Here is a 14,417-nt window from a genome sequence, read left to right on the forward strand (position 1 = left end):
CGCGCCACATATTCTTACGCCATTTGAATATCTAGTAATGGCGGACTGGAATTAAAGTTGCGTGTACATTTTACAAAAACACGTTGTATTAAGCTTATATGAGATTATATGATAAAGAGATTATTACCCTTGTGTATTTCGGTATCGTCAATATCATATATTAGGAATAAAAATAATGTATTATGCTCGCCAGAGGCTCCCATAATACAAATTTTATTCCTAATATATGATATTGACGATACCGAAAAACACTCTGGTAATAACCTCTATTTATCAGCACGATTTGATAAAAGTATGAAATCCGAGGCTTGCCGAGGATTTTATACTTTTATCAACGAGTGCTGATAAATTATGATATCACAAGACATGAGAGGGGTATTCTTTTTATCATACATTATCATTCTTTTCATCTGCAGCATTTGTAAACAATGTTAGTAATGTGGGTTGAATGTCACTATATTTGGCAGCGGTAGACTCGTTAACTAGCGGAACGGCAGTGGCGTGACGTCACTAATGATAGTTTAGCGTTAAAACAAACATAGTGACGTAACAAAATATTGTCTTGTGATTAAAATTTGACCAATCAAAATTGTAAGAAGCGGAGATATCGCAGGAGATATCGCAAATTATAGTGCTAGCGATATCTCCTACAAAAACCTTTAATGGATGATGGGGGTGTTGGGGTGGGGATGTTTTCTTGTATTTGAACTTCACCTACGACACTTCTCACGAGGATCCGGTAGGCTATGATTGGACAGCACGGTTTCGTGTCTGGTTCCCGCCACGACAGCTGAACTCTCGTGCCTGACAACGCCTTAGCAACCAGTTTCCCCGGACTCCTCATAGTAATATCCACAGGCATGGTACTTCCATTGGCCGGTTTGTTTGGCAGCGGAACGATGTTCATTACCGAGTCGGGTTTCTTCTTCTTCTTCTTCTTGCCTACAGTGAAATTTTATGAATGAATTTTTTTTTGAAAATGTTACCTATCTACATAGCGTTTTTGACGTTTTGCAATACTTCTGGCTCGTATCATTCCCCCACCCCTCCCCAATCAAATCTTTCTTCTTCTTCTTTTTTTAAATCTGGCAGATTTAGCCATTTCTTTCGCCGTTTAGTTTAAGACCAAATGTCCACTGAGCCAAGTCCCCAGACAGTTATAACGCAATCAACACTGGTACTAACTTGGTGAGTGGGTAGTGTCGGTGCATCTAGAATTTTTTATTTTTTTTAAATCCACTAGCCATGGGATGAGTGATTTTTTTTTAATTTACTAGCCACAATTAAAAATTAACTAGCCCTACTTTACATTAAATTAATATAATTTTACTAAACAATAGTTATAATCAGATATGTCCCCTAAAAGAGGAGATAGATATTAAAAACATTAACATTGGGGGTTGTGGTGGGGTCAGGATATTCATATTTACAAAATAGATTTAATTGCAACATTTTGCCTTCTTTTTTTCACTAGCCGTCGGGCATGGCAATAGTAGTTATTTACTAGCCCAACATTGAATATCACTAGCCATGGGAGTGGGGCAACCATAATCTAGAAGCTCTGCTAGCCGTCGGGCATGGCAATAGTAGTTATTTACTAGCCCAACATTGAATATCACTAGCCATGGGAGTGGGGCTACCATAATCTAGAAACCCTGGTAGTCATACCTTTATTTGACGTCATCCTTGAGTTTCGGTCCCCACTCCTCTCGGGCATAATAAACGTGTCCCACTTCGAGAACGGGCCGGTCCCGTTCACAGTTTTAGCCGCTATTCTCACCTTGTACGTGGCCCCGGCAGCAAGGTCTGGAAACAAAAGAGGAAGAAGGAAATGTTTTATTTAACGACGCACCCAACACATTTTATTTACGGTTATATGGCGACAGACATATGGTTAAGGACCACACAGATACTGAGAGAGGAAACCCGCTGTCGCCGTTTCATGGGCCACTATTTTTGATTAGCAAAAAGGGATCTTTTATATGCACCATCCCACAGACAGAGTAGTGCATATCACGGCCTTTGATATACCAGTCGTGGTGCACTGGCTGGCCCTCCTATGGGGATCGATCCTAGACCGTCTGCGCATCGAGCGAGCGCTTTACCACTGGACTACGTCCCGCCCCCGGTCTGGAAACAGAATAGTAACACTGGTATTCAACACACACTCATTCATTCACTTCCTCCCTCATTCATTCATTGGGGGTGGGACATAGCCGAGTGGTAAAGCGCTTGCCCCCTGCGCGGTCGGTCTAGGATCGGTCCCTGCCGGTGGGTCGATTAGGCTACTTCTATTTCCAGACAGTGCACCACGACTGGTATATCAAATGCCGTGGTATGTGCTATCCTGTCTGGAATAGCGCATATGGAAGATCCCTTGCTACTAATGGAAAAAAATGTAGCAGGTTTCCTCTCTTAGACCATATGTTAAAATTACCAAATGTTTGATATCCAATAGCTGATTATTAATAAATCAATGTGCTCTCATTAAAAGAAACAAACGTTTTATTAGAGAACATCGATTTATTAATTTTAAAGGGACAGACCCTAGTTTCAGCCCTTGAAAATGGACACTAAGTTTAGTTAATCTACAAACGTGTAACACATTTGGATAAAGTTACAATTGAGTGAAACATGAGTCTGTGACTTTGAAGTGGTGACATACCCTCTAAAAATAGACTAAAACTCGACTCCATAACTGTTACTTCTCAGACACACGTGCGTTTTTAAAAATATGAGAAATGCATTTTGTGATATTAAAAACACCAGGATGACAAAAAACACTTCGAATGTACGGAAATGGATCATCTAACCAATAAAATCTAAGTAAAGTATGATTTCAGTTATCAAAAAAAATGGCTTTAATAGTAAAAAATATCCTTTAGTTTTTAAAAACTTGGGTACGTCCCTTTAATCATCAGTTGTAGTATAACTGTCAAATATTTGCTAACTGTGTCTGGAAACCCGCTACATTATTGCATTAACAGCAACAGATTGTATTTTATATGCACTTTTCTACAGACAGGACAACACATATCACGTTATTTTGATATACCAGTCGTGCAGCACTGGTTTTGACGTGGAAAACCCCGCTGGAATCACCCGAGGAAATACCCTTCATAGTCCATTCCTTGACGTGGTGGGGTGGGGTGGGGGAGGGGGGCTTGTATGTCTCAGTGACCCAGAGAGCTATGCCAACAGGAGATTTGGCTTCTGTTAGGGACACCCAAGCTGGACTGGTCACTGGATAGAGGCTAGACTGATATGGACTAAGGGTGAGGTAACCCAAACAGAAACCTCGAGTGCTGAAATCAGAGGTATTGGGCCGCACGGTGCACTCTAAGAGACCACAATACCATGCTTTAACAGCTATTATGACTACATTTATGAACAATAATGACGTGATCGGTGCTCGCCCTGTGATGACTCACCAGGCAGGTGCAGCGCCGGGCTCCTTAGAAGCTGTACGGCACAAGAAGTGATCTACAGAGAACAGTATCGTTCATAGTCACTGCTGGCCTCGAGGTGTAGTCAACAAGCGAACGAAAACAAGAAGACCCGAGTGAATTCGATCCTACGACGCAAGAGCCTCAGGCGAACTCTCTACCGACAGAGCTACATTGTCTATCACACCCGTCATCGTATTGAAGATCCTGCTTTGTTTTCTGGATCTGTTCGATTTATTGTGATGTGCGGTCGATTTGGGATCAACACCCGTCAGTGGGTCCATTGGGCTATTTCTCGCCCAGCCTGTGCACCATGACTGGTATATCAAAGGCCGTGGTATGCGCTATCTTGTCTGTGGGATGGCTCATATAAAAGTTCCCTCGCTACTAACGGAACAATGTAGCGGGTTTCCTTTCTAAGACTATTATGTCAAAATTACCAAATGTTCGGCATCCAATAACCGATGATGTGCTCTAGTGGTGTCGTTAAACAAAACAAACACACTTTTTTATCTGTTTCATTCACAGATGGATGGGTGGACGGACAGACGGATGGATGCATAGAGGTAGAGATGGATGAATGGATGAATGGAAGAATGAATGGATGGTTATGGTAGAAATAATTGTGAAGAGACAGGTGGATGGGCAGATAGGTTGATGAATGGGTGGATGAATGGATGGATGAATGGATAGATGGATGGATGTACGGACGGACGGACGGATGGATGCATGGATGCATGGATGGACGGACGAGTTGACTGATTGATTGATTGATTGATTGATGGATGGATGGATGAATGGATGGATAGATGGATGGATGGATAGATAGATAGACGGCCGGATGGACGGATGGATGGATGGATGGATGGATGGGTGGATGGGTAATTGAATGATTGGATGGATGAATAGACAGACGGATGGATGGATGGATGGACGTACGGACGGACGGACAGATGGGTGGACAGATGAATGAAAGAAAGGTGTAGTGAAGAGATTAATGCAAAAATCGACATGTATAATGATAGATTATTAACAAATACATGGACGGACGGATGGACGGATGGATGGATGGACGGACGGACGGATGGGCGGTCGGGCGGACGGACGGATGGATGGGTAGATGGATTGACGGACGGACAGACGGACGAAAGAATGGTTGGATAGATAGATAAATAAATAGATGGATGGACAGATGGACAAACGGACTGGCGAATGGAAGGATAGACGGCTGGAAGTGTTGGTAGCGAGATAAAAGAGACAGACAGACAGATAAATGGATGGATGGATGAATGGGTGGACTGAACAGACACACGGGCGGATGGACGGAAGACTCTGACCTGTAAGATTGTATTCCCGCGGTAGAGGCGGAATGTTGACAACGCAGAGGTCGCCGCGCCCCATGGTTTTCTTCCTGTACTGGATTTTGTACATGACAATCTCTCCATTCCGTTTCCGAGCAGGCGGTGGGTTCCACTTCAACAGAACCAGCTGAAAGGGCGCATACAATAGATGAAGATAACACTGTTACCGTGAATTTTGAAATGGCGTTGTAGTTGCGCAAGCATGGGACCATTTTAAGATGGCATGATTCAATTTTGAAACGGGATGATTCAATTTTAAAACAGGGTGATTCAATTTTAAAACAGGATGATTCAATTTTGAAATAGGATGATTGAATTGTGAAACAGGATGGTGACATTTTGAAATAGGAAACCTAATAATACGCTCGTGTCATTATTTTTCGGTACCAGTAAAAGCATCAACATGGTAAAGCCCCACCCCATAATCTTTTTTGTTTTGTTTATATCAACGCAAGATATAAGGCCATTGTTAATCAGTATTTTTTAAATACCAATAAAATAATAAATAAATAATAAAAAACCCAAATACTTTTAGTCAAATTAATTTTAGAGTCGTTAATAGAATTTGATTTGGTGGCATACACCCTATATGGACGTATGGCTGGGTGAGATGTGAGATGTGAGAGAGAGAGAGAGAGAGAGAGAGAGAGAGAGAGAGAGAGAGAGAGAGAGAGAGAGAGAGAGAGAGAGAGGGAGAGAGAGAGAGAGAGAGAGAGAGAGAGAGAGAGAGAGAGAGAGAGGGAGAGAGAGAGAGAGAGAGAGAGAGAGGGGGGGGGGGAGGGGGAGAGGGAGAGAGAGAGAGAGAGAGAGAGAGAGAGAGAGAGAGAGAGAGAGAGAGAGAGAGAGAGAGAGTATTTTTACATGCCCTTGTACATATAAAATAAGTTGGGGTTTTTTTAATAAAACTAAAAAGCATACCCGAGGATTTATGACCAGCATGGTTATGTCCCTTGGTGGTTTGCTAGGTTTGTCGCTGTAGGTTTTCTCGAAAACTGTTTCCGATTTCATCTCCGTCTTCCGGTCTGACAGAGTCTGTACCCGAAAACTGTACTGTCTGAAACGAAAAATTCGTCATAACCCACACTGTTATTGACATACATTGTATGATATTTATTCCAGTAAATGTAAAATTATTATTATTATCATCAGTTATTAGAAGTGTAACGGCGGGCGGAACATAGCCCAGCAGTCGGTCTAAGATCGATGCTCATCGAAATATCTTACGATGTAGGCCTATTGTCAGGCAAATATTATTGGTAGTAAATCTTAAAGCAGAGATGAATTTTACTTGTAGAATACAGGAAATTGCATTTCAGGACATCTATTTTTCAAAATTTTACGGAGAGCACACCCCAAAACCCCCTGGAAACGTTGCTTTGCGCCCTCAATCTAAGTCAGCCCCTCCACCCTCAATGTCTGATTGCTTCTGCCCATAGGTATTCCCAAACAATAACGTCAGATATGTTATAGTAACGTTATATTATAAAGAGTATATATATATATATATATATATATATATATATATATATATATATATATATATATATATATATATATATATATATATATATATATATGTAACTATAGTATTTGTATTAGGGGTTTCTGTTTGGGGGTACCTGTGCTTCCGCTGTGCCTGATTGTTAATACAATATTATGATTTATACATATTTTTTTCCAAATATGTGAAAAAAAAGCCTTTACAATTCGATATTTAAAAAGTCGAATTATACTCGAGAGCTCGTCTCCTACACAAAAACACCACACCCCTCGTAATGTTACCTGTCTGGGATGAGGAAGTTAAAAATGTGTGACATGGCAGAGTTTGACACGATGGTCCTCCGTGGAGATTCATCCTTTCGTACCTCCTGCCAGAAAATCTCGTACCCATAGCTCCTGTTGTCTGGTTTTCTTGGCAACCGCCACGTCAGTTTGATGGCCGTTGATGTTATAGGCATGGTTTGAAGGTTTTCAATGTCAGCTGAATTTAAAAAACAAAAGAAGAAACTGAAAGAAATTAAAAAGGTATCTGAATGGGCACACGGAATAGTTAAAGTTAAAGTTTGTTTTGTTTAACTACACCACTAGAGCACATTGATTTATTAATCATCGGCTATTGGATGTATATAATTTCTGTCGGTTGATCGTACAGAATTAGACGGAAATTATTTTCCCTTGATTTGGGAGTAGCTCTCATAGGTGGCGCTTTGGTATGGTCAATGCTGCACGTGTAGTTTGTAGCATATGTCATTCAGCCTAGGAGACCGACAGGGCAAGTGGTATTTTTGTTATTTTACATTATGGTGAAGTATTACTTAAAGGGTGACTGTAAAGTAAAGTAAAGTTTGTTTTATTTAACGACGCCACTAGAGCACATTGATTTTTTAATCTTATCATCGGCTATTGGACGTCAAACATATTGTCATTCTGACACTGTTTTTTAGAGGTAACTCGCTATTGCCACATAGGCTACTCTTTTACGACAGGCAGCAAGGGATCTTTTATTTGCACTTCCCACAGGCAGGATAGCACAAACCATGGCCTTTGTTGAACCAGTTAGTGCAAGTGGTTTACACCTACCCATTGAGCCTTGCGGAGCACTCACTCAGGGTTTGGAGTCGGTATCTGGATTAAAAATTCCATGCTTCGACTGGGATCCGAACCCAGTACCTACCAGCCTGTAGACCGATGGCCTAACCACGATGCCACCGAGGCCGGTATGTTTTATTATGTTACTTAATGTATACTTGGTCAGTCGGTACGGCCTAGTGTGTTTAGAATAAATGAGTTGATATTTATTGGTGTTTTGTGTTTTCTATGGGAGGACTCTGGAGATAAGGGAACAAACATTTGGTAATTCTGACATATAGTCTTAGATAGAAAACCCGCTACATGCTAAAATAAATTCATTAGTAGCAAGGGATCTTTTATATGCGCCTTCCCACAGACAGAATAGCATATACCTCAGACTTTGATATACCAGTCATGGTGCACTGGGTGGAACGAGAAATAGCCCGATGGGCCCACCGACGGGGATCGATCCATTACCGACCGCGTATCAATCGAGCGTTTACAAGTGGGTTACGTCCCGACCCTCCTAACCGTTAAAAGTCACTCTGGATGGGAGCCGGTATCGGGGTACGAACCAGCACCTAGCCGCTTACCATTCCTGTGTCCGATGGCGTAATCACTTACGCTTGGTATTGTTTCTTGTGTGAGATTGTTTTGTTGATCTGATGCTATCAGCTGTCACGACGGCGTTGGTCAACACGAGGTTGCGTTGTAATTCTTCCCACTCCCGACTTACGATTAGATTAATCGGCGGTAGAAGTTGTATACGATGAGAATCGAGTTGTAAGAGCGCTCAGACTAGCAACTGGACAGTCGTAGAAGTAGAGAGAGCAGAAAGTTGGCCAACTTCGTTGTGGTAGTTGGTAGTCTGAGTCCTATCATCACAACTAATCGGTGGTTGTTGAAGTTGCATATGACAAGAATCGAGTTGTAAGAGTGCTCAGACTAGCAACTGGACAGCCTTATAAGTCAAGAGATCGTCGAGTTGGCCAACTCCGTCGTGACAGTTGGTAGTCCGAGCCTATCATTACAACTAATCGGTCGTAAGAGTTGTATAGGACGAGACTCCAGTTGTAAGAGTGCTCAGACTAGCAACCGGACAGTGAGTTGGCCAACTTCCTCATGACAGTTGGTAGTCTGACATTAGCATTTTATACTTCCCCCATCTAACTGTTAAAACTCACTCTGAACGGCAGCCGGTAAAGGGATACGAACCCATCAACTAGCGGGCCACCTACCATTCTTAAGCCTGATGAAGTAATCACCTAAGACCACGGAGACATTTTTTGGAATTGTATTCCATGTGAGATTTATATACCGCAAAAGAAACGCGACACATGTGTGGCTGAGAAAATATGTTTCAATTTATTAATATCAAAGATAAATTTTGAAAAATCTGATAAAGTCAATTTATTGGATGCACTTTGACCACAGTCTCTGGGTCGTTTGCCTGTGTTCAGGTAGTGGGGGGATCCAGCACATCGAGATTGTAGGGCGTGACATGTTCAATACCGTGTATGTCCTCCCTGGGTGTTCAAAACGGCCATACACCGTCGGTACATGGAGTGCACGAGGCGGTTCACAAAAGCCATTGGCACCTGTGCCCACACCCTCAGGAAAGCTGCCTCCAGTTGCACACGAGTTGTCGGCCATGGGACCACCTGGTTAAGCCGTCTCTGGATTTCATCCCACAGGTGTAATCGGGTTCAAATCAGGGCTGAGAGCCGGCCACGGCATGGTTCTGATGTTGTGCTGACGCAGGAAGTCCATGGTGATCCTGGCCGTGTGGGGGCGAGCATTATCCTGCTGGAAACGTTTGTTATGGTGAACGCGTGAAGAAGGGCACTATGTGAGGTGTTAGAATTGGTCAACGTAGCGCTGCGCTGTGATGCCATTCCCTCTGCCTGCACCAACATTTTGGAACAAATGGGGCCCAATTCTCTGATTCAGGCCTATAGCACCCCAAACCACATCGATTTGGCCACCCATCGGGTCTCTCTCCAGGACACATGCGTCTCTGTGGCGTTCACCCCTCCTACGCCACACCCTCACTCTGCCATCCGAGTTGGAAACGCAGTACCGGCTCTCGTCGAGAAGACTATCATTCCAACGTTGATGCCGCCAATGTTGGTGCTGTGTAGCCCACTGTAGTCGTGTCTGACGGTGGCGGACGGTGAGGACAGGTCCTCGAGCGGGACGTCGGCAAAACAGGTTGTTGGCGGCCAGTCGACGTCGTACCGTTTACCGTGGTCGCGCTGTCCAGTGCCAATGGTCGCGCGAGTTGTCATGCTGGCCGTTCTGAAGCGATCATGGAGGTGTTGCCGGTTGATGTAGCGGTCCTGCCTGGGCGTGGTCACCCGGGGACGCCCGCTGCGGTGACTGTCTGCAGTGCTGTTTGTTGTTGATTAACGCTGCTGTAGACGATGGATGGTGCTGACATGGACATTGTAAGCGTTAGCAACAACCAGGGCACGCTGCCCGGCTTGGCAATTCGGCCGATAGCTTGTTCTCTCTGCGCTGCTGACAATCGGGTCATTACCTGATCACGTGCAAATTACGAATGCCAGGAACGCGGTTCATTGGCTTTTTATACCAATAACCTCCACGAGATGACACGTGCATTTCGGTTTTCATAACAATTGTTTTGACTGCCGACACGGCCTTCGAGACCGGTGCGTTTTGGCGTGTCGTTTTCATGGAAAGTTGAAACGGTACCTGCAATTTTGGGTCTCAGTTTAAAGTTTGTCTTGTTATATTGACACAACTAAAGCACATCGAAATAAATTGTTATTAAACCCATGTCTGGTTAATATTGACAGTATACATTCCCCGAAATATATTTAAAAATCTCGCGTTTCTTTTGCGGTTCAGTATATTTAGTTGATCTTAGTTCGAGTAATTGCTGCTACATCAGGGGCACAATTCTGTAAACTCTTACAAATTTGCTATCGCACAGTGCAATGTAAAACCACATAAGAACTTGTAAGGACGTCGCGTCGACGCTGCAGCGAAGAGCTTAAATTCGCATTGAGAAATAGGCCCAAATGTAATGTCGCACTCGTTAGATGGATCAGAACTACCAAGTATAGCTTATCCTGAGACATTTCATACATTATAGGCATTCTCCAGTCGAAATTCCTTAATTGAAAATCAAACAGGATATATCTGCTTTTCTACATGGGAATAAAAGTTAATGTTTGCTTTGTCTAACGACACCACTAGAGGACATTGACTAATTAATCATCGGCTACTGGATGTCAAACGTTTGGTAATCCTGAATCGTTTAAAGTTTGTTTTGTTTAACGACACAACTAAAGCACATCGATTAATTAATCATCGGCTACTGGATGTCAAACGTTTGGTAATTCTGAATCGTTTAAAGTTTGTTTTGTTTAACGACACAACTAAAGCACATCGATTAATTAATCATCGGCTACTGGATGTCAAACGTTTGGTAATTCTGAATCGTTTAAAGTTTGTTTTGTTTAACGACACAACTAAAGCACATCGATTAATTAATCATCGGCTATTGGATGTCAAACGTTTGGTAATTCTGAATCGTTTAAAGTTTGTTTTGTTTAACGACACAACTAAAGCACATCGATTAATTAATCATCCGCTATTGGATGTCAAACATCAGTTAATTCTGATTTGTAGTCATCAAAGGAAACCCGCTACATTTTTTTTTTCATTAGCAGCAAGAAAGCACATACAACGACCTTTGACCAGTTGTGGTGCATTGGTTGCAACGAGAAAAATCGCAAACAGTTAAATGGATCAACTGAGGTAAATCCAGCCCCATACATGGGAATAGAGCATAACTATATTGTACATTCAGGTATATCGTCGACGTTATAATCTTGCAACCTACCATGTCTTTAGATCAATAATTATTAATGTTCCTCTGAAGACTATATTATATACATGTACATACACCAAACATTTTATGATATACCTGAGAACTCGGACAATGTGCCCAAGACAGACGTGCTCGAAACTTCAGTGGATGTAGCCACGCACGTCAAATCGTCGGTCAATTTCGTTTTTTAAAATTAGCACGCATCCCCCATCGCTCCCCCCCCCCCCCCCAGTTAAAAAAAAGAAGTAATTATGTATGTAAAGACAGATATAGGATATACGTTGGGGAAAACTTATATTAAAAGTGGAAAATATGTTTGTTTTAATTAATGCAACTAACTTGGCCAAAAAAGGGGAACGAGACCCTCTTGTCACCACTCTTAGACCCGCCCCTCTCCCTTATATGTCCATTCTATACTATAAGGCGTACCTTGTGTGTGTGTGGGGGGGGGGGTCTTTCTAGAATTACTGTTGCTCTATCAGATATATCTCGGAAGGGGAACAGGACCCTATTGTCATCACCCTTAGACCCACCGCCCCCTTGTATGTCCATTCTATACTAGAAGGCGTACCCTGTGGGAGGGTCTTTCTAGAAACACTGTTGCTCCACCAGATATCTCACGGAAGTGGAACAGGACCCTAATGTCACCACCCTTAGACCCGCCCACGTCCCTTGTATGTCCATTCTATACTATAAGGCTTACCTTGTGGGAGGGTCTTTCTAGAAAAACTGTTGCTCCACCAGATAGAAGGAAGGGGAACAGGACCCTATTGTCACCACCCTAATAACCCCCGCCCCCACCCCCGCCCCTACCCCGCCCCTTGTGTGTCCATTCCATACTATACTACTCAAAAGAATTTAAGGGTCAGACGATATTTTCGACATTATTTTCTGAATGTCAATTATATTAGCTAGACCATAATGCCACGCATGGTATTGTTCCATTTTGACGAAAGTGGGTCTAAGCAACCCATAAATGAATTAAAATCCACTGTCATTGACACTGTCGACTAGTTCTAATGGCGAAAACATGCTTACATTTGCACGTAAATTAGGGCGAAAGCGAAAGGTCTGCTAAGTGCCCATAACTTGCTTTTTCACAAAGCGCTTCATTTGCACGCTTTGCACGTGTATTCCATGTTCCCAAAGCTGAATTTCCGTATAATTGGAGCTTGCGTTCGTGTACGGTGCACACTCCAAATTCGACAATGGTACGACTTCAACTGACTATCGAAGATCGAGGAAGGGCTATTGCTTGGCTTCAGGATGTCAATACGCAAAGAAATGTTGCTCTGAGATTTGGTGTCAGTCAGAGTGTCGTTGGCAGACTGTGGCAACGGTACCAAGCAACGAATTCTGTTCGAAATCGTCCACGTTCGGGAAGACCCCGAAGCACTACAAATAGAGAGGACCGCTACATCACCAGTATGGCTCTACGTCAACGCACAACCACTGCACGCCGATTACGTGACAATCTGCGGACTGCAACTGGAACTCGAGTGTCTGATCAAACCATACGCAATCGTCTGAGAGCCAATAATCTACGCTGCCGTCGCCAGGCTGTTCGACCACCACTCCTACCACGTCACAGAACGGCCAGACGTCACTGGTGCACGCTTCATCTGCGGTGGCAACGTGTTCAGTGGGGTCGAGTGATGTTCACTGATGAATCCAGGTTTAGTCTCCAGTTCAACGACGGTCGGGTTCGTGTCTACAGACGTCCTGGGGAGTGCTTCGCTGACGTTAACGTTAGACAACGTCACCGGTTCGGTGGTGGCAGCGTCATGGTGTGGGGCGGCATCTCTATCCACCACAGGACCCCACTCTATGTGGTGGATGGCAATCTGAATGGTTCTCCCAGGCCTTCAGCAGATTGGCGGCGGGGCAGTTTTGCAGGATGACAATGCCAGACCCCACCGCGCCAGGGTGGTAACGGACTTTCTCAGACAACAAGGTATCGCCAGGATGGATTGGCCAGCATATTCGCCTGACTTGGCCCCAATAGTGCACGCCTGGGACGAATTAGGCAGGAGAGTTCGGGATAACCATGCCCCTCCGGCCAACCTTCATGATCTGGGTCAACTTCTTATGGCAGAGTGGCAGGCCATTCCCCAAGAGTTCTTCAGACGTCTGATCAAAAGCATGAGGCAACGATGTGTCGAGTGTATTCGCGCCAGGGATGGATTCACACACTATTAAACGAATGTTCTAATGTGTAAAATCCATGTTTGACAACCTTCAACTTTGACAGCATGTCATGTGACTTTCTTGTATACAGTGACGTTTATTTGTGTTTTTTTGTAAATATGGAACAATAAATAAAAAAATTTGGTGTAGTTTACATCATCAATCTAATACACTCTGAAACTTATTTGGTTATACATTTTTGACCCTTAAATTCTTTTGAGTAGTATATATATAAGGCGTACCTTGTGGGACGGTCTTTCTAGATACACTATTGCTCCACAAGATGCCACATGGAAGGGGAACAGGACCCTATTGTCACCACCCTTAGACCAGCCCTCAGCCCCCGCCCCCGCCCCGCCCCTTGTATGTCCATTTTATACTTAGGCGTACATTGTGGGAGGGTCATTCTAGAAACACTGTTCCTCCACCAGATATCACACGGAAGGGGAACAGGACCTTATTGTCACAACCCGTAGACCCGCCCTCGCCTCCGTCTCGTACTCCGCCCGTTTTTAGTCCATTCTATATTATAATGCGTTCCTTGTAGGAGGGTCATTCTAGAAACACTGATGCTCCACCAGATATCACACGGAAGGGGAAGGGGACCCTATTGTCACCACCCTTAGACCCGCCCACGTCCCCGCTCCTTGTATGTCCATTCTATACTATAAGGCGTACCTTGTGGGCGGGTCTTTCTAGAAACACTGTTGCTCCACCCACTGATTCTTTTCCCTTTTGTCGTCTTCACGGCGAACATATACGTCGTGTCCGGATTCAGATGGTTCAGCGTGATCTTCATCCGTTTTGTGTTCCTGTAGAGGTACGTGTCCTTCTGTTTGCGGTTCTCCAGTTGGAAATACTTTACCGTGTAGAACTTGCGATCGCTCAACTTCTTCTTCGGTTTTCGCAGCAAATCCTGCCACTCAAGTTCTACCTCGGTACTGGATTTCGCGTCCACTTTCAGTATCACCGGTGATATAAGTTTGGCAGCCT

The 14,417-nt window shown here is 43.7% G+C and overlaps 1 protein-coding gene across 1 annotated transcript in view; it reads right to left on the reverse strand.

Annotated features, from left to right (window-relative positions):
* The window catches only part of LOC121373139 (receptor-type tyrosine-protein phosphatase delta-like), a 44,922-nt gene that overhangs the window by 26,910 nt on the left and 3,595 nt on the right, over positions 1-14,417 (reverse strand). The window contains exons 2-8 of the mRNA XM_041499591.1: positions 14,103-14,417; positions 6,590-6,788; positions 5,726-5,861; positions 4,755-4,934; positions 3,432-3,483; positions 1,669-1,806; positions 715-942 (exon numbers count right to left, since the gene is read on the reverse strand). Coding sequence (XP_041355525.1) covers positions 715-942; positions 1,669-1,806; positions 3,432-3,483; positions 4,755-4,934; positions 5,726-5,861; positions 6,590-6,788; positions 14,103-14,417 — 1,248 coding nt within the window. The remainder of the gene's footprint in view (positions 1-714; positions 943-1,668; positions 1,807-3,431; positions 3,484-4,754; positions 4,935-5,725; positions 5,862-6,589; positions 6,789-14,102) is intronic.

The sequence above is a fragment of the Gigantopelta aegis genome, chromosome 5 (assembly GCF_016097555.1).
Source record: "Gigantopelta aegis isolate Gae_Host chromosome 5, Gae_host_genome, whole genome shotgun sequence".
Classification (NCBI taxonomy): Eukaryota; Metazoa; Mollusca; class Gastropoda; order Neomphalida; family Peltospiridae; genus Gigantopelta; species Gigantopelta aegis.